Source organism: Ascaphus truei, chromosome 3 (assembly GCF_040206685.1).
Source record: "Ascaphus truei isolate aAscTru1 chromosome 3, aAscTru1.hap1, whole genome shotgun sequence".
NCBI classification, from domain to species: domain Eukaryota; kingdom Metazoa; phylum Chordata; class Amphibia; order Anura; family Ascaphidae; genus Ascaphus; species Ascaphus truei.
The window spans coordinates 249,394,624-249,422,471 of NC_134485.1; the positions used below are offsets into that span (position 1 = coordinate 249,394,624).

General features: G+C 41.4%; 1 protein-coding gene across 4 annotated transcripts in view; it reads right to left on the reverse strand.

Annotated features, from left to right (window-relative positions):
• HERC2 (HECT and RLD domain containing E3 ubiquitin protein ligase 2) overlaps nt 1-27,848 on the reverse strand; it is a 149,276-nt gene that overhangs the window by 13,738 nt on the left and 107,690 nt on the right. For all 4 annotated transcript variants that reach the window (XM_075590569.1, XM_075590570.1, XM_075590566.1 and 1 more), the window contains 19 exons: nt 26,739-26,870; nt 26,397-26,555; nt 26,105-26,223; nt 25,012-25,137; nt 24,010-24,165; nt 23,745-23,860; nt 23,317-23,515; nt 22,921-23,135; nt 22,549-22,726; nt 21,770-21,931; nt 20,678-20,769; nt 15,698-15,837; nt 14,238-14,425; nt 13,053-13,250; nt 11,904-11,987; nt 8,757-8,898; nt 8,214-8,408; nt 3,359-3,471; nt 2,228-2,418 (listed from right to left, as the gene is read on the reverse strand). In XM_075590569.1, the coding sequence (XP_075446684.1) occupies nt 2,228-2,418; nt 3,359-3,471; nt 8,214-8,408; nt 8,757-8,898; nt 11,904-11,987; nt 13,053-13,250; nt 14,238-14,425; nt 15,698-15,837; nt 20,678-20,769; nt 21,770-21,931; nt 22,549-22,726; nt 22,921-23,135; nt 23,317-23,515; nt 23,745-23,860; nt 24,010-24,165; nt 25,012-25,137; nt 26,105-26,223; nt 26,397-26,555; nt 26,739-26,870 (2,905 nt within the window). The remainder of the gene's footprint in view (nt 1-2,227; nt 2,419-3,358; nt 3,472-8,213; nt 8,409-8,756; nt 8,899-11,903; nt 11,988-13,052; nt 13,251-14,237; nt 14,426-15,697; nt 15,838-20,677; nt 20,770-21,769; nt 21,932-22,548; nt 22,727-22,920; nt 23,136-23,316; nt 23,516-23,744; nt 23,861-24,009; nt 24,166-25,011; nt 25,138-26,104; nt 26,224-26,396; nt 26,556-26,738; nt 26,871-27,848) is intronic.

A 27,848-nucleotide genomic window follows, 5' to 3' on the forward strand; every position in this document is an offset into this window, starting at 1 on the left:
ACCAGATAGCGATATCAAAAATACAAAAATACTCTAAATATTTAGTAGTGAACAATACATTGGATTTACATGCTTGTGTGTAAAATAAGGTGATAACTATGCTTATCACAAAAGTGCTGATGAAAATACAGGGGGGAAAAAAAAAAATCAAATAAACCTGTATGATTTCAAGTGTGAGAAACTGCTGCAGCTTACATAAAAAAGCTCCGCAGTCTAAGCCCCTAGCCAAAAAGAAAAACGGAGCAAAACCTCAGTGTAGTATATAAAAGTATATTAAATGACAGTTTTAGCGGGTAAGTATTGCACGTACATCAATGGAGACAAAAAATGAGCATGGCATTTTTAGGGACATGTTATCACTAACGACATTCCCTGCACTGCACCGGATCACACATACAGGGCCTGCTGGAACGTTCAAGGATCCTTATCATCAGGACACCTGCTCCTGCTGGTACCCTCGGTCCTGGTCCGCTCGACTTGTTCCGTCTTGGTGGGTTGTTAGGGGTTTCCCCGTCTGGGGGAGTTGTTAGGTAGTCCCTCTGGTGTTAACAAGAACGCTGGTTGTAGGTGTCTCCTTGTGATAGTCTCCTCAGAGACTGCTGATGACGTCAGCTGTGCTCGGTCGCTTGAGGTGCGACTAGTGTAAACAAAACCTCCTTGGAAATTCTAACACATACAAAATACTTGCGATCCTCAGTTGAAGAATTATGCACTGAACGCAATTCCAACGCATTTTGTAAATCAATACTTTGTTAGGGAATAATAGCTACATATTCTATAGAGATAGCTATACCCCTCAAAATTCTACGATTGGACAGCAGAGAGACAAATGCTGGCCAATCGGAACAGTGTCCCACAGCTGAATACAATTTACTCAACATTCAAATACAAATGCTTTTATACATAATTATGTTTATTATCCACTCATATTTATATTAGTGTAGGGACCCTTGAGGTGTGGTCTGCCGTGCAGTGGCTCAGGGGCTTACAACAATTTGGCCAAAATATTAAACTAAAAGACCATTTTATTTAATAGATATCAATACATGTATATTTAGGCACTGTACCATGTATAAAGTTTTGCTGGATGTGCATTGAGCTCTGTCTGTGTTTTATGTTCATCTCTGGTTTTAAATGTATATTGCCATGCTCGGAAGCACTCCCCTGTGACATACGCTTATATATATATGTTGTGGTTATTTTGGGGGTTCAATATGAGCTTGTGGGTGTTCTACATCTTACAATTCTTGTTCAGCTGGTCTTGGCTGATTGGAGGGTGGCAACCTCCTACCTAGTTTAAGCTCACCCCCTCCCACTTTTAAATGTTTAAAAGCTCACTCCATAGCATCTCCCACTCTCAGGGGAACTTGCCTGCTTGCAGTGTGATTGTGACAAATCTAATAGAGTGCTTTTCCTGGTAATGTACAGGTTAATAAAAGCTTCAATCAGACTTAGAACTTTGCAACTAATATTGACAGATTTATTATAAATCATTCTTCCTGGCAATGCACAGGTTATTAAGAATTTATATTAGTGTAGGGACCCTTGAGGTGTGGTCTGCCGTGCAGTGGCTCAGGGGCTTACAACAATTTGGCCAAAATGTTAAACTATAAGACCATTTTATTTAATAGATATCAATACAATACAACTCCCCCAGACGGGGAAATCCCTAACAACCCACCGAGACGGACAAGTCGAGCGGACCAGGACCGAGGGTACCAGCAGGAGCAGGTGTCCCAACGATAAGGATCCTTGAACGTTCCAGCAGGCCCTATATGTGTGATCCGGTGCAGTGCGGGGGATGTCGTTTGTGGTAACATGTCCCTAACATGCCATGCTCATTTTTATCTCCATTGATGTACGTGCAATACGTACCTGCTGAAACTGTAATTTAATATACTTTTATATACTACACTATGAGGTTTTGCACTGTTTTTCTAATTGATTGAAGAAAGCAAGAGCAATACCAACACTGCAGAGGTAAGGGCCGAGTTAGGAATACATTTTTTTTTAAAAATCTAAATAATTTACCATTCTTTTAATAGTTTGAGCAAAATTCTTGTACTATGATTGCATCGCAGCAGAAGTTTGTACAGAGATTGAAATATGACGCAAATTTCAAATAAAATGACGAATAAAAAAAGAGAAGTGTTGTATTTGGAATAAGTAACCACCCCCCTCCAGCACTTTCCATACAGAGAAGTTGAGGGAATTGCTTGGTACAGACCTGTAGTTGATTGCCACTCTTACATACTCCGCTCGATTGTGAAGTGTTATATGGGTGTGCTTGGAGCTCAGCTGTATGTCTTGACCGCTTGCACTTGGCACGGTAAAAGGAAGACTCATGGCTTCAAACTCTTCTGAGGTGGCTTCATTGTCCCGTATATACATGAGTCCAGGAATAAAATCTTTATCCACCTATGAATATTAGAACAAAGCTTTTATTCCCTAAGAAAAGTACATGCACGACCAATCAAGCAACATCATAGATCATTGATATCTATTTGTCTTATTTCTTCGTGTAATGCTTTACCCACCATTCAAAACCGTCACAATCTATTAGGTAATACAAATGCACCCTGACAAGCAGCGATGCAGCATACATAGACATCTGCAGAACTATAGGTATTCTGCCCCTTTAGTATTTAAAGCCCTCTGCCACCTAAAACCTCTTCCTCACTGCCCCACACCTCTGGAAAGCCATTCCCCTCAATATCTGACCAGCACCCGCTCTATTCCACCTTTAAGACCCATCTTAAAACACACGTCCTTATCAAAGCATACAGGTAGCTCCGCTGGCTGATACTATACACCTCATACATCGACCTTGACCCATTGCAGACGCACTTAGCAGAACCCCCTCCTACTGTCTCTGTACATTCTCCTCACTTACCACTTGGATTATAAGCTTTTCAGAGCAGGGACTCCTTTTCCCACATTACTTTTATGTCTGAAGCACTTATTCCCATAATGTCTTGTATTATGTTATGTGTATTACTGCTGTGAAATGCTATGTACCTGGATGGCACGATATAAATAAAGATCTACATACATAAAACCCAATTTATTTGGCCATTGGGGGGCTTGCTATGTATTTACATTGACAGCCCAAACAACCCTGAATGGGTTAATCAAATGCTCCACTCGTAGTCTATGTTGGTCAGATAATTTGTTCACATTGGAAAGCTAATGACATGGTCAACTATGATTTATTACTACCATGTTGGATGTGCTGAGCAGGTGCACATACATTTGTCTACACTAACTGCAGCATAGCTCGTGTTAATAAATCACTCGCCGAATTCTCCCTTATCCTCCATCATTCGCATACATGTTATGTTATTAACGCAGTGCTTACTTCACTAAGGTCAGCAATTGTTAGATTCATGCCTGCAAGCTGCTTCCACACTGGTTCAGCAAGATTTAGACTCAGAGGACTCCCCGTTCGAATTGCAATTCCAAGAAGCACACCTAGAGAAAAAGAAAGAACATTTTCCAATATTTACCAATTCAAGTCCGTTTTCCCCAACCATTCGAAAGTAAGCATTTCATCAATTTAAAAAAATGCAGAACTAGGATTTCCTTTATTGTATTGTATTGAATGTCTTTATTTATATAGCGCCATTAATGTACATAGCGCTTCACAGTAGTAATACATGTGGTAATTGAATAAATAACAGATAATATAAATAACAGATCATGGGAATAAGTGCTTTAGACAAACATAACATTAAGGAAGAGGAGTCCCTGCCTCGAGGAGCTTACAGTCTAATTGGTAGGTAGGTAGGTAGAACGTACAGAGACAGTAGGAGGGAGTTCTGGTAAGTGCGTCTGCAGGGGGCCAAGCTTTATGTATCATGTGTTCAGAATATCCACAGTGCTATTCATATGCTTATTTAAGCAAGTGTGTCTTAAGGTGGGTCTTAAAGGTGGATAGAGAGGGTGCTAGTCGGGTACTGAGGGGAAGGGCATTCCAGAGGTGTGGGGCAGTCAGTGAAAAAGGTTTAAGGCGGGAGAGGGCTTTAGATAAAAAGGGGGTAGAAAGAAGACATCCTTGAGCAGAACGCAAGAGTCGGGATGGTGCATAGCGAGAAATTAGGGCTGAGATGTAAGGAGGGGCAGAAGAGTGTAAAGCTTTAAAAGTGAGGAGAAGAATGGAGTGTGAGATGCGGGATTTGATTGGAAGCCAGGAGAGGGATTTCATGAGGGGAGATGCTGAGACAGATCTAGGAAAGAGTAGAGTGATTCTGGCAGCAGCATTTAGGATAGATTGTAGGGGAGACAGGTGAGAGGCAGGAAGGCCGGACAGCAGGAGGTTACAGTAATCAAGACGGGAGAGAATGAGGGTCTGAGTCAGAGTTTTAGCAGTCGAGCAACAGAGGAAAGGGCGTATCTTTGATATATTGCGGAGGAAAAAGCGACAAGTTTTAGAAATGTTTTGAATGTGAGGGGCGAATGTGAGAGAGGAGTCGAGTGTGACCCCTAGGCAGCGTGCTTGGGCTACTGGGTGGATGGTCGTAGTTCCAACAGTAATGTGGAAGGAGGTAGTAGGGTCAGGTTTGGGAGGAAGTATGAGGAGCTCTGTTTTAGCCATGTTGAGTTTAAGGCGACGGAGGGCCATCCAGGATGATATAGCAGAGAGACATTCAGAAACTTTGGTCTGTATAGCAGGTGTAAGGTCAGGTGTTGAAAAGTATATTTGTGTGTCGTCAGCATAGAGGTGATATTTAAACCCAAAAGATGTTATTAGGTCACCTAGAGAGAGTGTGTACAGAGAAAAGAGAAGAGGTCCCAGGACAGAGCCCTGGGGTATCCCCACAGAGAGATCAATAGAGGAGGAGGAGGTGTTAGCAGAAGAGACACTGAAAGTACGATGGGAGAGGTAGGATGAGATCCAGGATAGAGCTTTGTTCCGAATACCAAGAGTATGGAGAATGTGAAGGAGAAGAGGGTGGTCCACGGTGTCAAATGCTGCAGAGAGGTCGAGTAATATGAGCAGAGTGTAATGACCTCTGTCTTTGGCAGCATGGAGGTCGTCAGTTATTTTAGTGAGGGCTGTTTCCGTGGAGTGAGCAGTGCGGAAGCCAGATTGTAGAGGGTCTAGGAGAGAATAGGTGTTGAGAAAATGGAGCAAGCGAGAGAATACAAGACGTTCAAGGAGTTTAGAGGCAAAAGGCAGGAGGGAGACAGGTCGATAGTTAGAAAGACAGGTAGGGTCAAGCTTGCTGTTTTTGAGTAATGGTATGACTGTTGCATGTTTGGAGGATGGAAAGGTTCCAGAGCAAAGGGAGGAGTTAAAAATGTGTGTGAGCGTAGGGATTATAGTAGGAGCAAGAGGTTTTAGGAGATGGGAGGTAATGGGGTCAAGAGGCCAAGTGGTAGAGGGAGAAGTGGCGATCAACAGCGACACATCCTCCTCTGAGACAGTGGAAAAAGAGTCAAGGAAGGCAGGAGGAGAGTTAGGAAGAGGTGTAGGATGGGAAGAAGAAACAGAGGGGATGTTCTGACGTATGGATTCCACCTTTTCCTTAAAATAGTCAGCAAAGTCCTGAGCGGAGATGGAGGAAGGAGAGGCAGCTGAGGGTGGTTTGAGTAGAGTATCAAAGACAGAGAACAGTCGGCGTGGGTTAGACTTGTGCATGTTGATTAGTGCAGAAAAGTAGGCTTGTTTAGCTTGCGAGAGGGCATAGTTGAAACAGGATAGCATAAATTTGTAGTGAAGGAAGTCTGCGAGAGTGTGAGACTTCCTCCAGAGGCGTTCAGAGGAACGAGTGGAGGAAGGCAGCATGCGTGTGTGGGAATTTAGCCAGGGTCTAGGGTTAGAAGGGCGAGTGTGGCAGAGAGAAAGTGGGGCATGTAGATCAAGAGAGGAGGACAAGACAGAGTTGTAGTTCCTGACCAGGTTGTCGGGGTCTGTAGCAGAGCTGAGAGAGGAGAGGGAGGGAGCGTAAAGTGGACTCAAAGTCAGGTAAGTAAATAGAGCGCAGGTTTCTGCAGAACCGGGGGGTAGATGGAGGTGGAGAAGGGGAGAAGCGAGATAGAGAGAATGAGATGATGGTCAGAGAGAGGAAAAGGGGAAATGGAGAAATCGGAGAGAGAGAAGTTCTTAGTGAAAACCAGGTCTAAGTAGTGGCCATCCTTGTGGGTGCTGGCTGCAGTCCACTGTTGAAGGCCAAAAGAAGAGGTTAGAGAAAGAAAGCGGGAAGCCCAAGGGAGAGAGGGGTCATCAATGTGGCAATTGAAGTCCCCAAGGAGAAGAACAGGGGAGTCTGAGGAGAGGAAGAAAGAGAGCCAGGATTCAAAGTGAGAGAGAAAGGCAGAAGGGGGATGAGTAGAGGTAGGTGGGCGATAGATGACCGCCACATGAACAGGGAGAGGAGAGAAAATCTGGACAGTGTGAGCCTCAAAGGAGGGAAAAGCAAGAGAGGGAGGAATAGGAAGGGTTCGGTAACGACAGAGAGAGGAGAGCAGGAGCCCCACGCCTCCACCCCTGCCATCAGTGCGCGGAGTGTGGGAGAAGGAAAGGCCTCCGTAGGAGAGGGCAGCTTCCAGAGCAGAGTCAGACTGAGTGAGCCAAGTCTCAGTTATAGTAAAGAGAAGCAGGGAGTGAGAGGGAAAGAAGTCATGCACAGAGAGGAACTTGTTAGAGAGGGAGCGAGCATTCCAAAGGGCACAGGAGAAAGGGAGAGAGGAGGGAGGGTGGCAGGGGATGGGTATGAGGTTGGAGAGGTTGACACCAGAAGGAGTAGAGGTTGCAGTTGGCAGGCGAGGACGAGCGCATGTAGGAATAAGGCAGGGACCAGGATTGGGAGAGATATCCCCAGAAGCAAGGAGGAGAAGCATGGATAGAAAGAGAATGTGTGAGGAGGATTTGTAGGGGTGTGTTTTAGTGCAGGGGATATAGCTATGTGGTGTCAGAGGACGCAGGTAAGAAAGGAGTTCATGTGAACAGAGAAGTGGTGAAGGAAGGAGAGATGGAGATATATGAATGGAGTTTGAGACATACTGAGGCTGGTAGAAAGAAGTGCATAATTTGAGAATAAGTGAAGTCACTGCAAATATAAATGGTAAAGGCAGCATCACAGCAGTAATGATGCAGTCTGGTATAGATGATATCCTCCTTTCCAGCGTAGTTCAAATGCAGGAATCAGGGCCAGATAGGGTGCCCACTTCTTCCTCACTTCCTTTTAAACTTCAGTTGTTCAGTAGTCATGCCACTTATAATGGGCCACTTGGATATGGGCTGCAAGCAGACTAGCTGTTCGGACTGGGTTTATATAGGCCTAAAAAGTCACCTGACAGTGTTGTTCTGTCTGCTTAATTAGCAAATCTGAGGCACATTCAAACAAATGGTTTTCTACACAGGGTGTTCCCTGCCTAGGTGGCAACACTTAATTTGATTAGGGGTAGACAGAAAACAGCATTCAAATATGGTTTTTACCTAGCATTGTCATGTATAACGGTGCGTAAAAAGACAATCTACTCCTAACCCTGCAGATACTCTAACTCCCAAAAATCCCTTTATGGATTTTGTTTTAGTGATTGAAAATAGGGTTTAATGTTGACATTCTTGAACTTGTTAAAGAGATCAAGAAAATACCATAATACTTATTGTAGGGAGATATAAAAATAAAAAAACACCCCACAAGCATGGCAACCATATTCTTGAAACCGTAAAGAAAATCAAATTCAGTCTTTAACTAAACAAATGTGAACTGGTAGAGACTTGTCAAATGGCATTTGAAAAGTAAAGCGTCCAACAAGACATGGGTAAACACAAGCTGCATTGTACACTGCTTTTACCAAGGGTGTGACTCCCAGGAACAAAGAGCTGCAGTTTGGGGGAAATTTCAAGTGCATTTATTTATGGGTTTTTTTGTTTGTTTTTTAGAGTCTCACAAATTTTACACCATTTTCTATCTAAAATAGAATACTGCACCACTACATAAAGCAGATTGTCCCATATACACAGACTGAGCATTACACACGCTGTGCACTACTATAGCTAGAGCCACAAAACGTGCAAGTTTTCAAACTAGTTCGTTCTTCTCGAAGCAGGCAAACGTAGCTCCATTTTATGTGTCAGGGCTGCAAGGCCAACCATAAGAGATTATACAAGTCTCAAGTGTTAAATGTTACCATCATTGTTAATGGTTTGCCAAGCAGCTTCACACAGCATGTACAGTAACACTGCTCATTGGTGAAATACTCACCCAGAAACCGGAACATGTTCATGTGCAAAGTAGCTTTGGATGCTGGATTCAACAGGTAGCAGTCCCTGTTGGCTCCAGACTCATCTCTTCCATTTGGCGTCACAATAAGCAGAGGCGTCAGCCCATTCTGAAGCTCCTCACACATTTCTGCGATGGATTCACTGTAGCCTCCACCACAATCATCCACAGACTCACCTGAGAACATACAAAATAAAAGCACAGTGGGTAATTTGTGACTATTACAATGGATGCCTTCTAAAAGTCTTGTTTCGCTGCTACAGGCAAACCATAAGCATTTCAACCTAGTTAAACAAAAGTGCATTTTCAGTTACCCTACTTAACGTTTGATGAAAAAAATTCCCCTCGCATACATTTACATTTGGACTATTTACATGAGCGGTGTTGGTATCAAGAATATCAATAGTGAGACAAAATCTAAACCAATGACATGAATGAGTTCTCAAAAATCCTGTTAAACTAATTCTAGATTGGACAAGGTAACTACAACACGGTCTTGTTTACAAGATTCAAATGATCTATTACCAACAAACTTGACCTTCCAGACACGATGAGGTAGGAGGAGGCTGTCGGGGCTGAAGGAAGTCATTTTCGCGCACATTTGACCAAAGACCGATTTGGTACCATCTGGCCCTGCCAAACCTCCTTTACTCCTAGAGCGCTTAACCTAAGAAAATAAAGCAGAAGCAAATAAAACTAGTATCAATCAAGAAAACAGGCCAGCCTAGTTTTACCATGTTACCTTCTGTATGTTATTACATTGCCAATACCATGCAGCTAGTATTAGTCGTTTTAAAAACTCAGGGGGAAAAATTGCAAAAATGTATTCATTTATTTTGGAATATTTTCGATTAAAGCTACATATGTATTGTGGGCAGAATCTTTTACATGGGTAGTCCAATAAAATGTCAATTTATGTTCACTGAATAAAACAGAAATATGGTAAACGTGAATATGACATTGGATCATAAAAAACAAGTTGGGTAGTATACTTCAGATCGTGAGGAAGGGTTAACAGATTGACATACGGGCATCGCCAACATGATCCTTGCTCGGCAATGACAAGCAAGAAGGCAGAGACTGAATTCCAGACAAGGAGTCATAAAAAAGATAAATTGGACGCTGCACTTTTAAAAGTGAAGGGACAAAATAGACTATGTCTGATACAGGATAAACAAATTACTGAAAATCCAGAACAGGCAGCAATTAAGGATTCGAAAGATGTAGAAAACTGTTTATTCATCACAAAATACAATGGGGCCTGTAAAGATATAAAAAAGATTCTTACAAAACATTGGGGTATTATTTTAAATGATCCCATTATAGGAAAAACATTACATAACAAACCAGGAATTGTCTTTAAGAGAGCAAAAAACCTGAAGAATGTTTTAGCTCCCACTATTTTAAAACAAAATAAAATTGGACTGAATAAAATAGAAACTCAAAATACATGGTTACCGACATGCCCAGTTGGCTGTTATAAATGTGGTCGTACTAATTGTTTAACCTGCAAACACATTAAAAATAAGTGTACAGAGTTTGTGTCCAAGGCTACAGGAGAAACATTTAGAATAAAACAGTTTATTAACTGCAATACGACATATGTTGTTTATCTGCTTAGTTGTCCCTGCGGTCTTTATTATATAGGCCGCACGAAGAGAAGTTTAAAGGAACGTTTTACCGAACACAGGCGAAACATTTTAAAAGGCTTCCTTGGACATGGGGTTTCACGTCATTTTTTAACAGCCCATAATAAAGAATTAGAAGGTCTATCCATTATCGGTATCGAACACATTAACCATACAACCATGAGGGGTGACAGACTTTTAAAACTTAGGAAACAAGAAACTTACTGGATTTTTAAATTACAAACAATGAGTCCAGCAGGTCTAAATGAAGAATTGGATCTTTTAGCTTTTCAGTAACTTTTATCTGTCTCATTAACCATTTATTGTTTAATATTAAGAGTGTCTCTATGTTGAATTGATTTTAAGATGTTCTAAATTGTATCCACAAGTGTTTAATATATTATCTATCCATTTTATGCATTGATTGATTTTTTTTTGTTTTTTTATTGTTGTAATAATGAAATTAGTGAGTCATTTAAGTATACATATATTTGAGGGTTATACAAGGTGTTTTATTTATTTATTTAAATTATCATAATACATATTAAGGAAGTCATTTGTTTTTACAAATACGAACACCAAAAAATCCACAATAGAATACAAGTTTAAATAATATTTTATTAACCAATTTTTAGATTTGTAAACATTTTAATATACATTGCAATTATTTTCTTTTTTGTTTTTATGTTTTTTGTTTAAGTAGTGTTTTTTGTGACATGAACCAGTCATTTGTATCATGAGCACCAGTCCTTTAAAATAATGGCTTTATTGAATCATTATGTAAGCCTTTTATCACATTATATTGTGTCAATGTAATCAACATGGCTATAAATTAAGAAGGCACTGGTGCAAGGATATCCCTGACGAAGCCCTTTGGTGAAACGCGTAGGAGGAGGAGCAATAGGGTGTTGCTACCATTCAGTACAGTGGAGTTGTTGCTGACATCACACGTTGGGCTCCAGCTGATCGCAACCTGTTTGCCTGGTGATCGGCAATTTGAAGGAGGAGGAGAGCTGACAGACGAAGCCCAGAGACTACCGGGAAGGGTCTGTGCGTCACAGCCGGAAGTGACATCAGACCCGGACACCCGGAGGGCTGTCTGCTACCAAGCGCAATCAGCGCATCTGAACAGCTTGCTACGGAGCAAATTTCAGGAGCAAGGAGGATTACGGGACACCAACATATCAAAGTGGATTAAGGGTGAGCATTTTTAGCATTGCCTCAGCCCTGGGGTACCCCCTCCTTTTTTCCCAAATCTGCCCGGGCAGTGCACAGATTGCAGGACTGAGATTTATCATCAGGCTACTCCCGTTTTTAACCCCTTGGAGACCCATCAAGTGCAATTGCACATACAGCTTCAACCACATAGTTTTTTCTTTTTTTAATAATATTATATGCATTAATTCTTATGCTGTTGTTGTCCTAGAGGTTCTGCCCTGGGACTAGATGTTTTAATAAAGTTATATAGTTTGACCTCAACCCTATACTGACTGCGCTTCTAACCTTTTCTTTGTTGCTATGTACCTAGCAGGGACTGGAGGTTCCCTGTTTTAAAGAAGCTGCTTCACCTATTGGGTAGTGTTTGTCTCACTCATATATACATCTCCTTTTGCAATACCCTATACGCACCGGACTGGTTCATGTCACATGTGTTTTTTTTTTGTTTGTTTTTTATATATATATTTTTTTGTTTTTTATATATATTTCATCGTTAATCTTGCTCATTGCCCATATCAAGAGTAACACCCCATCTGGCGCATTATTATTGTTCTTTTTTGTAAGGAGTCATTTGGATACCCTTTCCTTTCAGAAAAATACTTTCCTTTTCATGTTCTCCTTTGTTCCAAATCACATCATTTCACATTCAAATTCTCCGTTGGCTTTCAAAGATGTTAAATTATTTTCTGGAGAGAATCAGTGAATTTTTCGTAGAAATCCTTAAACAATGGAGCCCAAATCATTGCAGCATTGTTCTCTTACCCCAGAGAAAGCATAGTGTATTTTATATTTTAGAGGTTTATTTTCAGACCGCAGATAAATGTACCTGTATCCGGTTTAGTTCAACCACTGGACCATGCTGCCGATCTCGCACCATAGTTGCTTGAACAACTTTGCGGAAAGCAGCCTCCTACAAAGTACAAGAGATTTTTTCAGACGAGTTATTTAAGCTTCAGAAAACCTCTTGCGTCTGCTGGCAAGCATGGCAGCAACCAATGTGGTCCTCACATATACAGTATGGTCTTAAATCCTTTTCCCTTTGAAATTTTTAGCAGTTCCTTCAAATAGAGGGATATACTTAAAGCAGCAATCCTGGTTCCACGTTTACAATTTTTATAATTACAGAATTGAAGCAGGGACTCTAGGGAGCTGGACACCATTCATTTCAGCTCCAGGGACCCCACCGAGATCTCTCGGGGGCCAATAGGAAGACATCCATTGCAGCGTCATGGCTTCCTATTGGCCCTCGTGACGCAGGACATTTAAACACCGCCATTATGTTAGGTGCACAAGTTCCCTGCCTGCAGAGATATCGGCACCCCCTACGGAGGAAAGTATCTCTGGAAGCATGTGGAGCCCAGAGCTGAAATTACCACAGTTCAGCGCCGCAGACCCATGCGTCAATCCTGTAATAATTTAAAAAAAAAAAATTAAACCTGGATTGTCGCTTTAACAGAAACATTTACAGCACATTCAGTTTATGGACACATTTTGTAGCATTTTCTTGTGCAATTTAATGCTGTAAACTTCATAAGGCAACAATTGTTATTCATTTTTAATCTAGTAGCTTGCATGTTATTGAAAGCGCCACAAGGATTTTGCTGTATGTTGTGCAAAAGAACGCGAAGCAGCCTATAAATATTCCTAAAGTGCGTGCGGGTGGAGTTTGCCACATTTTGTATGGTCTTTCCTTTCACTGAAGCCATGGATACATGCATTATTTATCAGAAGTTAACAAATGTACAAACACTGGCATATTCCCAAATTGTTCTTGTTGTAAGTGGAGATTTGCAAACACCACCACTTGCGTTTGGGAGGCCCAGGTCATATCTTACACCTACATGGAACCTTATGTCCTACAATAATGTTCCAGAGCGTCTGCAAACGACCTTCCAACAACAACAAAAAAATCAAAGAGAAAAGCCGTTCCATCATTATAACTTTTTTGTAGTTGCAAGTTAAGATACATCCATACCTTGCCTTGAGAAATGAGAATTCCACGCAAAGTGTCAAATCCAACGGAAGGACCTTGGCCGGTCTCACCAAGTCGTCCCTCCAAGTCAAACATGGGGATGCACGGACAAAACAGCTCGGAGATATGATGCAGTAACAGCAATCTATTCCTCAACCCAATTATCATGATCTCCTGCAGGTGGTTATATTCCATTGGAACCTACACAATGAATAAAAATATATATATATTTCTTATTTAGTGGCAATAATGCCCACATTGCTGAACACAGACATTTGCATAAGTCGCTGCCCTGATAAGTAGGTTTGGCGCCCGAGAAAGTGACGTGACCAAGGTCAGTAGCACAGCTGACACTTGAATTGGAACTGGGATCACCTGCTTGAAAGGCAATGACACAGAGCTACACGATCAGCCCTAGAATAAGCCTTTATACACCTCTAGCACCTGGGTGTTTTTATTCTTTACTCTCAAAGATCATTAAATAAGGATTACAAATACGGTCGATGACAAAGTGAAACATTGATTATATACTGCTTCTAAACGTCTTGGGTACACTTACATTATTTAGCACCAACTCATTAAACTGCAAATGCCAAAGGGTAAACCTTTTACATTTTTTATTATACTATATGTACCATTTTCTGTATTGTACTGTATGGTGCACTGGTATTAGTTCTTCAAGTGGACAAACTGCCCAAGTGGGATACGGGGGGGGGGAGGGGGAGAAAGTACAGTCTGGTAAATTAAACCTAAAATGACAACATTATGTGCTATTACAGTAGTACACCAGTCTGCCACCGCAAGCAAACAACAAAAAAGCTGTTTCCTTTTTATTTCATACGTAAACAATATTTTGCAGGACTATTTAGCCATCATGAACAGGGTTGATTAATTCTGCCCTGCCATTCGGTTACGAATGTTAAAGGGATATTCACAGGTTTCACTACTGCAAAATGATTCATTCAGAACATCTAAGATTATAGAACAGATATAGATTTGTTTCTCTGATACACAGTAACAATGTAGTCTGCAATACCGAAATGGTGGATGAATGATAGAAAATCAAAGCAAATATTTGCACCTTACCACACCGGTCGTACAAACACTTCTCACTTATACAATGAAAATTGTTTTCAGGTCAGCAGAAATGCACAACAAACAGGTCTTTTAAGATCCCTAACAACGTACCTGTGTAGGAAGTTTGCCCGCATTAGCAGGTTTACTGGTAGACCAGGCCAAAGTGTGTGCGGATCCACAACCAACTCGGTTTATTTTTTTACCCTGAAGTGCAGCAACAAGTCTAGGCCTTTGAATTGCATTGGTGGTTCCATCTCCCAGCTGTCCTTCATCATTATCACCCCACGTATACACTTCTCCTAGAAAACAGAGCAAGCTCGTTTTGGTTTTGTGAAAATAGAAATGTGGATACTAAAGAAGTATAAAATGACTATACCATCTTTGAAAAAATAGCCAATTTGTATTGTGTGAGCACAGGCAGGTTATTTATAATGGAAACCAGTTTCCTTCACCCTCCCGCCGTGCCTAATATTATATACTTGGAGATGGCAGGCTTCCAGAGATTTTAAAAGCCATTAAGAATGGACTCAACTCACTAAGCGCTTTAGTATCTGTGTCAATTCTAAAGGAAACAGAATAATTAGCATGTTTGGAGACCATTTATTATGCCCATATAAAAATGATTAATTGACTATGTATTTAAGATTTCAACAAAACATAAGGGCACACCACAAGGCACTAATGCAGCTGTGAAGGCTCATGCACAGCGTGTCTACATTTTTGTGCTTGTTCAGGAGCATAGAAAGACCACAAAAGTAAGAGACTTTCATTTGGATTCCAGCAGGCAATAATGAAAAAGGCTTTACGGGTAAATTGAATTGTCCTGTCTGATGCATTTACCATAAGCAGCTCTAGGATTATATTCAGAAACCTTCTCAAAGACTTACAAGACCCAAAAAACAATAAAACTGCAATATCCCTGAGGGAACAGATAATAATACTCGCCTTTTCTAGTGTTAAAGTGGCTATGATACCTACTATCCAGGGGAACTGCCACCAATTTTATAGTGAGAAAAAAACAACTTATTCACAGACAGAATGTATTCTCACTGGGAGAATCCTGCCATCCCATGAGCATATGGCAAACGTCACTCTTTTACACATTATTAAATTAGCATAGTCTGAGAAATAGACATTTGTAATGGAATACTGTAGGTTCTGAACATATATCAGCAGAAACATTGGGACTATTATGCCTCCCAAAAGAGTACAACAAGAAAAAAAACTCTAATAGAGAAAGAGAGCTACAAGGTGCTAGGGTAACTCACATCCCCCTCCTGGATAGCCACAAGATAAGCATCAAAAAGCAAAACAAGGGAAACAAGCACTCAAAAGGAAAAAAATGGTGAAAATCATATGTCCGAATATTAGGTGAATGTGTTTGAAGAGAATAAAGCTGGTAAATTATGCTTTTTCCCTCTCTAACGGAAACACTTTAGTATTTTCAAATAAATCCGATATTGGGACATGCGAGTTTTTTTTTTACTCTATTACTGCTGGTTCCCTTTGTTTTGATTTGTGAACAGACAGCAAGATATTCGTTCATATACAATCTCCTAGTTTAATTTTACCATCTTCAGTGCAGCAAACACAGTGCAACGATCCAATGGCGATGGCAATAACTTTCTTCCCCTGAAGACCCTGGACTTGCCGTGGCCTCCGAACATGGTCATCAGAACCATGACCTAACCGATGGTAATCTCCTTTACCCCTGCATATTGAAAGAGAACAAAAACTGTACACACTTGAAAAAAGTGTTACAAATGAAGTGTTGGCATGGTATACAAATAACCAGTAAGAGAAACGGTTAGTCAATTACAGATGTAGCGGCCATTCTTTTAACAAATCACGGCGCCGTTTTCTTGTGCGCTGCTGTACTCCACGCGGCCAGTCACCCCAGGCACACGTGTTTATCGCGGCTGCTTTGTTTGAATTTCATGGATTGTGTGCAATTAAATGCAATGAAATTAATGAATCGTAATGTGTACAGTACTGTGCTACTGTGCTACTGTGTCAATTTCAGGTGTTTAAAAACCAGAACACTAAAATGCAATTTTCTGCACTCGTCTGCACTCGCGTCTTAAGGCGGTAAGGTTGGAAGAAATCCCGCGCCATGACATGGGTATTCAGAGGTATACACTGCGTGAAGTGTTTCAATAATGGCCGCTGCATCTGTACCACCAAACACTCAATATGAATTGTATACCAACGACTGTAGAAAAGCAAAAACAGGTCAAAGACGCATTTTCAAGTAAACTTTAGTATCCACTGTTATTTTATTCCAATGTTAAACAGCGATGTAGTCCTGTGCAGAGTGCAGCTCCACCGATTAATATGCACATAATGGCTGTACAGTATATATATATTCACCTTCAAACGCATAAAAACACCATGGTACATCATATTTCATCCCAGACAAAATGTATCTGTTCAAAATAGAGGGTTTCATAGTCCCTCGCACTCCACTCCTGATGTGGAATAAAGTGAAAAACACAGCAGAAGACCACTTGCCCAATAGCCATAAACGTACCAGTTCAATAATGACATTGTCTTATGGGCATGTTAGTTTGAGGAATTGGTCATTATAAATACTGAATGGTCCAAAGAAAACAATGAGCACTGTAAATGGAAATGTTACTTGCCGACCCTTTATTTTCTCCTGGTCCCTCAGTGGCAGTGCATGACTAGGGAATAGGCTCTGCACATCTGAACGCAAGACACAAACTTCTGAACGGCTCATGGCCTTATAAGCCCCTCCTATGCCTGTTTCAGCTTAGTTATATGTCTAGCCAAGCTATACACACACACACCTAAAGAAAACTGATAGCCAATATAATGCATATACTAAAGGATTCAGGTTTGGAGATATAGGCATTTAGCCCTCGCAAAACGTCTACGTTTTACAGATGTTCTTCCTTATGATTTTTGTGGTCTGGACAGAAGTTAAAATGCAATTAAATGACTTGTGCGAAAATGTGGTAGTGTTCTGAAGGCAACTTTATCCTGATGGAAAATACAAAAAAGGGAGGGGGTCATAGGATAGGGATCTCAATTCACTCACACTTCTGGACAAGATTGCCATGAGAATACAGCTTCCAATGTTAACCATTCAATTGCCATTGAATGGAGAGGTTTAAAAGGGTGCCTGTAGGGGAATGGATCTATGATCGTAGGTCTTATTTCTCCAGTTTCCTTTAAGAATTGCTAAATATACTTTTGGTGTGCAATTTTATCCTGAAAGACGACAATGAGTGCTTATTGAGACACTTATTGAAACATCCTGAAGATGTTCGGGATCAAAGCCAATTGTGGGTTCACGTTATTGTTGACGAACCAGGATCTTAAAATTGATAAAATTCTATAATAGATTTTGGATGTTGCTATCTTTCTAGTGTCTGATACTTGCACATAAAAACCTCGTCTTAAAGCGGTTTTGATTTTCTGCAACGGCCTCTGAATCAGAGGAAATGTCACTTTCTGGAAAGAGCCTCTACTGCTGATGGGTCACTCTTGTGCCTGGAAAAGAAATTATGGCATTTGGTGTTTCGACCTGTTGACATGAAGTGTATTGCTGGTTGACCCAATCTGCGACCAATGTGCTCGAAAAGTTCCTGATTTAGAGACCTCTCCTGGGTCTATAATATTTCTGCTTAAGTGGGCTTGGACATTCGGGTGACCTACGAGATGGGAAAATGTCAAGGGCTTTGAAAGTCACGTATCTCCAGAATGTTGCTCTAGAGTACTGCGCCGTTGTCCAAACACCTTGGACAAATGTTTCTTCGCAGTTTGCTCGCCCTCTGCAAGAGCCTGCATCCATTGTTAAGAGAATCCAATCCATCGTGCCTAACAACCGACCACTTCTGCTGTCCACCATGTCAGTGGCCCCCAAGTTTCTGGCAAAAGCAGTGTTCTCTGGGATTGATGTTCTTGTTTCGTGTGGACAGAATGTTTTCTTGAAGCTTGCTTAGGTGGAATAGAACCAATGCTACCACATTTCCCAAGACAGAGACACTGTTGCGCCGTCAGATGTTGTAGGCGTGTTATTTTCCTGCATAGATGCCCTATAGGATGCCTCTTCTCTGGGGATAAGTACACCTTCGCTGTTGCCGTATCAAAATATATTCCCAAAAATGTGCACGTCTGGGAACGAGTCTCTTTTTGAAGTTTGTCAACCTCAACCATCCGTGTCGAGATATGTGAATGACTGATGTCACATGTCTGTTGGTACGCTTTCTGGAATTGGGCCTTATCAAAAGATCATCTAGATATGGGATGAAAAATATTAGTTGCTGTCTGATGTAGGTGATAGGGGCAGTATCTGGCAAAGCCAAAAGGGAAGGGCTGTGAATTGGATAGTGTCTGTTGAAGATGCTAAACCCTAGGAACTTTTATACATGAAAAGAGTGGGTACATGTAGGTAGCTTCATCAGGACCATCTCTGAGCTCTAGATGAAGTGGTATAATTGGGTCTTCTGGCAGGAATGAACGTTTCTCCCCTGTAACCTCATGAATATGATCTCTAATTCTGTGCCAAAAATGGAGCTTTAGCCTGAAAAGGAATAGAAAAAAAGGCTTATTTTTCCATGAAAAATCAAAGGACCAGGGTTTAAGCCAGTGAGCTCTGCATGAGGAAACGGATGTTGTCCAAGTTCTGGATAGTAGTCTGGTTGCACCAAATGAGGCGTTGTAGAGAAATTCTAATGACTGACATTATAGTGCAGTCTTTCAGGAATGTCTGGTGAGATATTCACGATTGGATTGTACCGCTTCTTGAATACAGGAAAATCAGATCTTCATTGTTTTTACGAGACAGGCTGATGCAATAATCGTCTAGAGCAGGGGGGCGCAAACTTTTTTCCCTGCGCCCCCCTGACGGCTGTCCCCTCGCTCCCGCGCCCCCCCCAACCCCAACTTACCCGCGCTCCGGCGTAATGACGTCACGTTGCCATAGTAACGTGACGTCACATGACCTCGCAGCGTCATTTTGACGCCGCGTTGCCATGGCGACGCCGGGAGGAAGCCGCCGGAGACACGGGTAAGTATGGTTTACAGAGGCCCTGCAGCTCCCCCGGCACTTAATTTAAGTGCCTTCGGGAAGCGCGCGGGGCCTCTGTAAACCCCGCGCCCCCCGTCGGCAGTCTCGCGCCCCCCCTGGGGGTCGCGCCCCACAGATTGCGCACCGCTGGTCTAGAGGGAAGCTCCTAATGTGGAATACTGTCTCTTTAGTAGACCATCAACCCTCTTGTCCATTGGGTCTCTGAAGGACGCCGTATCTTCAAGAGGATAGAAATCCTTGCAGGTGTGGATACTGCGGCATCCACTTTAGGAGGATTTTCCCAATCTTCCTTCTCTGAACGGGTACATTTTGTTGAATTTATTAGTAATTCTGCTTTTCAGTCAGGATATTTCCATTTGCTTGCAATTAAACTCTTAAAAACCGGAAAAGTTCTGACCTTTTTCTTAGATGTGTAAAAGATTTTGTCCAGGGTATTAAGGTATTCCTTTTCCTCTGGTAACCCTAGCTTGGAAGCTATTTCTTTAACCAGCTTGTCGATATTGTCAAGGTTAAAGCTGTAGTGATCTTCTCTGACCACCTCTTTGCCCGAGAATGAATGCAGATATGGATCTGATGTACTCTCTTGTTCCGAGACCGGGCAAGAAAAATTAGACTCCACTTCATGGGATCTGATGAGTCTGGGACATTTGCTTGAAGACTGCAGGGCTTCTTCCTTGGCTTCTTTGAATGTTTTTACCATGGATGTTTTAAATCAATTGAAGATCTCCAACACCTGCGCGCAGGTGCTTCCAGTAATGCAATCCTGAGGCATATCTGACAGTTTGCATAGGAAACCCACAGGCAGCCTTTCGCTTTAGCCCATACTGTATAATTTAAATGCGTAGCTTTAACAGCATATTTTTGGATTCTGACTTCAGAGTCCTCAAGGAGAGAAGGGACTGAAGTTAGACATGGCATAGAAACAGAGGGGTAATAGATATTCCAGTACTGAACCCCACTAGAGATATCCTTCCAACAGTGTGAGTGTGTGCGAGTGTGTGAGTGTGTGTCCGTTCTCAGCCGACGTGGCATCACCAGCACCTGTGCATATACAAAAGGCAGCTGCACCCGCGAGGACGCATGCAAGCACTCAGTTTCTGGCTTCAGCAGAAGGAATCAGGTATGCGACTGAAGGAGGTGCGTGGGGGAGAGAGCTATCGGTACCCAGCTGGAAAGCATGTGTTCACTGTGGTGGTACCTCAGACCGGCAGGCCAAAACAGCAGCCCCTGATTGAACTCCCCATCAGAGGCTGCCAAGAGCTTTGTGAGAGCGATTCATTAAAAAGAAATAAAGAAAGAATGGTCCTCGTGAACAGGTTAGAGGTCTCTGTCCTACCTTCAGATGGGCGGAGCCTATTTCCACATGTCATGTGCTGACATGGAGGGACAGGAGAGAGAAAAATGTAAAGCTCAACTGAGGGTGGGGGGGGATGAGATAGGTAGGCAATTCTCTGCTGCAGTAATATTATCTCATTGATTATTAATATAAACGTACCATGTATACACAGCACCGGACTTTGTCAGAGCCACAGAAAACTGAGAGCCACATTCCACCTTTGTTACACCAAGTCCGGTCAGTGAATCAATCTGTAAAGAGAAATAGGCATTTTATACCTTTAAAGGATGGGTTTATGTTTTTTTTATTTCCTATGAAGTACAAAGACCCACACTTTGAATAACCTCTTAACGTTTAAAATATTTTTTTTTAATTCATATGAGAAACTGCTGAATTTAGAAAGGGGAATAAAAATAATCAGAATATTTCTCATGGATTTTTAGCTTTCACATGTTAGAATGCAAGGGAGACAGCAGGTAGATTAACTCTAGAAGCCTTATGTACAGGACACTGAATTTATTGGCTGTTCATCTAAAATATGAGTTTTGCTCCTCTCCTTCAGCTGTCACATCCATCACCAGCTTCCGATAAACATGCGGAATTGACTTAGATTGCATTACTAAGTAACCCTGTTTCTAAATGCAGTTTTTGAGCAATACAAATAAATTATAAGCGCTTTTAGAATAAATATTCAGCATCCTGTTTCATTTCTGCTCAACGGAATAATACATTTTTAATCTCTTCTAAATGGTCTATCAGGGATTACACTTAAAATGACTATGGAAGTTTAGACCTTGTATCTGTTGCCGAATAATCTAAACGTCGAAGAGTCATTTTCAGAAAGAAGCCATAAATAAAATTCTAAAACAATCGCATTTTGCAGGTGCTCACTGCAAAGTAGCCGGTTCACTTTCCCTCCTTTTATATACAGCTCAACCCCCTTATAACGCTGTGCTTGGGGAGCGCAAAGAATCACATTGCGCTATAAGCGGATCGCGTTAGAAATAATGTACAATTGTATGCATTGTACAATAAAGTATTTAAGATACCAATAATCGTGTTGTAAAGTATTCAGAAATATGAAAATTGGGAGCCACGCTTGCACCGCGTTATAAGCGGAATCGCGCTGTAACGGATCGCGTTAAAACGGGGTGGAGCTGTATTAGATACTTATCTCTATGCTTTCAACATATATTTTTGTCTAATCCACTCGCAAAAATACAACAAACATTGGCGCAGTGATAGACATACTTTCATGGGCACTTTGCATCCATCACTGCCGCCTCTTCCTAGTTTCCCGTAATCCCCATCTCCCCAAGACCAAACTGTATCATCGTCAGACAGGCAAAGCGTTTGTGCATCACCACTACCACAGGCAATGTCTATCACATGATATCCGTGCAGGGCTTCCACCTAAAAATAAACATAGAATTTGGATTAGTTTGTATGCAAAACTGCATTTTGTGAATACCAACACCTCTAGTGTCCCTCTGTAGGCCTCTTAAGTACTTGTGGGATGAGACATGACTATACAGGAGAAAACAGAAGTGTGTTTACTGCTCAGTTGCAAGCCCATAATAACCATCCAATACTATTGTTGGTAAATATTCTGCACTATATATGAAATATATCAGAAGATGGGTAAAACAAACGAGGTTAGAGAATGCTTCCCTTTTTAGCTGTTCATGCTACAAAATGAAAATGCTTATAAAATGTCAGATAATAAAAACCAGGTGGCCTTTTAATGAATAGACTGCAGAGACCATAGGTAAAAATAATTAATAACGCTATGCAAGTTCTGTAACACAAGGTTTTGAGAAGGTGTGAATATAGTGACACAAGTCAACTGAGGGGGCTTCAGATTCTGGCAGGATACTGCTCGTAGATGCAGGAGGTTAACCTAAGGCTGTCTAGGTGGCAAACTAACCTTGAAAACAGTTTGACATTTTGCTCATACTGAATCATTGTACGTTCGTAGGGAGGGGGCAAAAAGGTAGTAAAACCAAAATGTGGCCCTTGACTAAACTCACCAGTTTAGGCTTTAGCTGATCCTCGCTGTCCCCGTGCCCAAGTCGCCCATATCTTCCCTTGCCCCAAGTATACAGCTCTCCTGCTGCAGTGATACAAGCACTGTGTGCTCCTCCAGCAGCAATGTCGATCACTTCTACCCCCCGTAAGGACTCAATGACACGAGGACGATCACAAGGGCTGATGGGAAAATACACAAACCATGACTAAAAACTACAAGAAAAGAACTGCTGAAAATACCCACTCTACAACTGTACCCAGGTGTTTTCTGGATCTCTTCTCAAAGGTTTACGCGCTCCATATCAAGTTATTTAATAGGATCACTTATCCCTAGCTACAAGAAACAATGAGAATTCGCATTTTTTTCACATCACCTTCTGTTTCCATGTCCCAGTTTTCCATCTTCTGCCTCTCCCCATGAATATACCTCTCCTTCTGAGGAGAGTGCCAGGCAGTGCTTTCCACCAGAGTTCACCGCCACTTTCTTTATGAACACATGCTGAATGGATTCCAGCAGTGTGGGTGTGGACACCGATTCCGTGCCACCGATTCCCAGCCTCCCGCCAGCACCGTACCCTGTGGCATACAACTGAAAGAGAAAAGATCACGGTTTTTTTTTTCCCCAAAGGGAAAACACCTTGAGCATTGTGGAAGCCTGTGGTCACCTTGAAGAGTTCGTACGGTAGGGGGGAAAGTAGACGCCAAAACATTTGCTGTTGCACTATGAATCTTTGCATTGCTAAAGTTGCCGTTTCACTCATTGTCATTACCTTCCCATCAGCCGTGACAGCAAATAGTGTTTGTTCTCCTCCAATTAACTGTACTGGTCTGAGAGTGGCTAGTGCTTCACATGGTGTCGGGACTTTCACTTTTGCACCTTCAATACCCCCAAGCTGCCCCCTGTGATTGTGACCCCAACCATAGATGGTTCCACTACCTCCAGCAGACAAAGTCCAGTCATCAGGCCGTCTACAGGGAAAGCAGAAGGGAAAATAATGCATGAAAAATATTGAAATCTGAATACCCAAGAAGTTTGGCTTAGCAACTGGACGAGTACAGAACCATGGTCTTTCGTAATTGTTAAGAAACGGGAGGTGGACACTCAAGAAATAGAAGATATATCTACTTTTTTTTTTTTTTTAAACATCTCTCATTTTTCCTATACCGTTACAAAATATTAATGAATATTAATACTAACCGGTTAATCCACTGTACAAGTTGCTCATCTTGTTCTCTTTTATAAATCTCATGGCTCTCATGGACAACGTTCATGTTCTCGTAATCTGCCATTAATTCACGAATTTTCTTTGCCACCTTCACAAAACAGAATTTTTGTAAAAGCACTTTATTTTATTAAAAATAAAAAATAAAAATAAGGCGCATAACATACTATTTCATCGTTAATTCAAGTTGCACAAGAGAACATAGAACCCTTTACCAAACACTCCCTCCAAAATGTTTACCTCATCTAGAAAGAGACGAGGTAGGGGTGTCCTCTTGTCTAGTGCTACTGCAACTCTTGAAGCCATACAGTATCTTCTAAACCATGCCCATTTGTGGGTCTCCGCACAGCATGGAAGAGTATCCAGTTCAAGGTCACAAGCAAGGGCAACAAGCACCTAAAAAAAAAATTTTTTAATGTATGCATGAAAAATATACCAGATCTCTCTTAATTCTCTTTAGGCATTTGTGACTTCCGTTACAAGAGTATCTTACAATGAAATAAAAAAGTAAAAATAGTTCAATGTTACATGAGGCTGCACTGTAGGAGGAATTAAGCATTTAAGGTGCAAAATAAACAGTTCGATGCGGTCAACATTGGACATAAATGAAACCTTTTTAAATGTTCATTTATGAACGTGGAAAATGTCCGACTTCCTTTAAAACCCTTACTGTAGTGCTCAACTACATACTCTCCCTGCCGCCTCACTGGAGCTGTAACATTTTCTCTTAATCACAGTAAATTAAGTTGACAATACTAGATTTACGCAAATTCTTCATGTTCATGCATCTGCAGCATTAGGCCTCGTTCAGGGTGCCAGAGGCAGGAGTTGGAGGGAAGGCGTTCGGGAGGGAGGGCGGCAGTCTGCTGGGCGATGTGTGTTCATCCTCCCAGCAGACTTTTTTAGGAGTTGAGGAGGCGGGGAGGGGGCTACAGACGGCAGGTTAGGGATCCAAGTTGCAGTCTTGAAATCATTCTCAAGAATGATTTCATTGGCTGCCTAGGTCCCAGTGACGCTGCTGCAGCTTCAAAAAACGAAATTTTTGTTTATTGAAACTATAGCCAGCGTCAACTCCCTACTTCGGAGACAGGGCAGCTGCTACCCTGACAACCAGTATTCAATTTAAATACATTGTATCCCACGGCCCCGCACGCACGTCAGCACGCCCTCTCTCCGAAGCCTGCACCCTGAACGAGGCCTTAGGAGAAACGGAGTAGCTTCTTCTCTTGGCTATCCCATTACCTTGAAGAAAGGACTGTGAAGCAACTGCTTTCCCCCTCTCACAATTGGATCTTCGTACTCAAATTGCCTCTGCAAAGCTTCTGGAAGGCCCTTGACCAAAGCAGCTAAAGCGCTGCCTGTAAAACTCTGAAAGAACAGAAATACAGATAGTATTCATACAGTATGTTAGAAGTAAAAACTGCAAACATAGTGTCTGTGTAAAGGTCGAAGTATCATATTTCCCAAAAGAAAACCTCCTTAACTGAAAAACAACAAATGATTAGATAAAAATTATGCTTTTGTTGGCTCACTGAATATTTTAGACACTGCTACAAAGTGATATTGATAGCCGTCAGTAGGAATTGTTGGTAGAAATGCTTTTTTTTTTAATGTTTTTTTTTTTTTTCCTCACTTTTTTTGTACCACCTTTTTATTAAAATGTAATTTAACAACCTATTTTTTTTTCTTCCAATGTGGATCATTTTTTATTTAGCAGCATATCTATTTCTTTAGTTGTCTCCTTCACCTCTGTAAAGGCGAGTACTATAACTCAGGATATGCTTACAATTATGTCCAGCGATCTTGCACTTTCAACTATTCGGCATGCATGCAGGAGGGAATTATATTTATTTGCTTGTAATGTCAAAATGGTTATTTACATGCAATCTGAAAATAGACATTAAAATATAATACTAAACAAATCACTTCCAGGTCATCAACTGATGAAGACCATCAACAAGAAATGTTGACTCATTCTCCAACAATCCCTCTCGATGGCTTCAGCAGCAGAGGTGGGGGTACGGGGATATAAAGAAGTAGAGCCTGCATGGTGGCAAGATGACCGAAATAATTCTTCAGCATACTCTCTTAACCGAATTTGACCAAGCTCTAACTATTTGTAACTATTTCTCTGTGTTGCTACCCAATGATACAAAATCTAATCAGGAGTATCCCTGCAGAGACCAGAACAACTGTCCAACCTCCTTTATATGTCCATTCTATGTGCAGATTCTCCTGTCCAGGGAAAAGGCTGGACAACCCATATTAGGACATAGGGATTAAGTTGCAGGTCTCTGAAAGATGTTCCGGAAAAAGGAGTCAAATTGCCTCTCACCATTGCACGTGCTTCTACATCTCCATCTCCCAGCAGCCTATTGATGTTAATAGACTGCCCGAACTCGGTTGTAAGAAGTCGCCGCAGTCTCTGCAGGGCCCACATTCTGTGACCTGCAGCTGCACAGAACATTTGTTTACAATTACATAAGAATTGCCAAAGAAACATGGGCATACATTGACAGAGAATGGTTTATGGCTCTTAAGTGAAAAGGTCAGGGAAAACACTGAAAATGCTAAAAAAAATAATACAAATATATTTATAAAAGATATAGAAATGGAAATGTGCTTACCCAGAGCGCTTAGCTGAGCACAAGCTGCAAGAGAAGCAGCCAGACGAGGAACAATACCCCTGTTGGAAGCAAAATTCAGTCTGAAATCCAGTAGACAAGTGACAAGATCCATGGATGGGCACGACAGGATGCAGCGATCTGATAGGAGATCTTTAGGTCCTGAAAGAAAAATTATAATTCCTTTCCGAACCTAAATATACACAGTAAATGTTTATATACAGTACATCACATCAAATAAATTCAATAGTGATGAGAGCCCTAACCACACACCATAAAACACATATTTTTCATGAGTTAAAAAAAGGGGGGTGAGGGGGAGAATGTTTAAATTGATCACACTACCTGCGGCCGGCATTATAGGGTAAACTGTGAGCCGCCAGCCCCAACCATTGACAGATCCGTCGCTAATAAACTTCCACTTCAGCTCGTCCCCTGGAATCCGCAGCTCGCTGGACCAGTCAGACCACTCTCGGCCTGTCAAGGAAAGTGTACAACGGATAACGTCACAAAGCAGTCATATGTCACAGCAATGTATAGATAAGGGTGTACATGTTTAGCAGGCCATAAAAACCTTTACTATCTAGAAAGACTTGTCGTGAGATTTGCATGTGATATTTAACAGGGCTCTCTTTTGAGGTAACATAAATAAGAGACAAAGCAACGCAGGAATGTAAGTGCCATTCAATAAAGACCAGCCCGTTATTGTGATGTGATTTGATGGTAACTGAACCAGTATCTTTACAATAACGAAAATACCGGAATATTCAGGAAACGGGGTGATCAAACAAAACCGTTCAGTGTCATACATGTTACATAGACTGAAATCAGAAAGTGGTTTGTTATGTTACTAGTCACAATGTAAATCCCAACATATAGTTTATGGACACTTAAAAAAAATGTTTTTCCCTTTAATATGTGCATCAATACAATCCACACAATGATGAGTAAGTAGCCAAGTTGCCGATCAATCACAGGAGAACAAATCTATCGGTGAAGATTCGGCTTGGGGGCTCACTAAATCTGCCAGTGCACCAGAAGAGGACCAAAGATGCAAAGTTCTGTGGGGAAGATCATGTGACCAGGCAGTCACTAGATACAATTGGTGCACTGCTAGAAGGAGGGCAGGGCTCAAAAAGGGGTGTGCCAGAGCCATTTAGGAAGAGGAAGGGGGTGTGATCTTGTAAATGGTTGCTATCGAAACAAAAATGCTTGTTACATTATAATACATTAAAAATATCATTTACAGTTTTTTTTTTATTAAAAAAATGCTACAAGTATTTTCTCATAGTACAGAACCGACTTATTAAATAAAAAAAAAAAACACATGTAGGATATTGCTTGGTCTGCAGCTTTAATAGGAGTTTAAAAAATACATTGCACAAAAAAAAAAAAAACAATTCTAATAAAAGAATAGCTAAGTGTATCCACAAATTCAGTCAAGATGAATCTTTG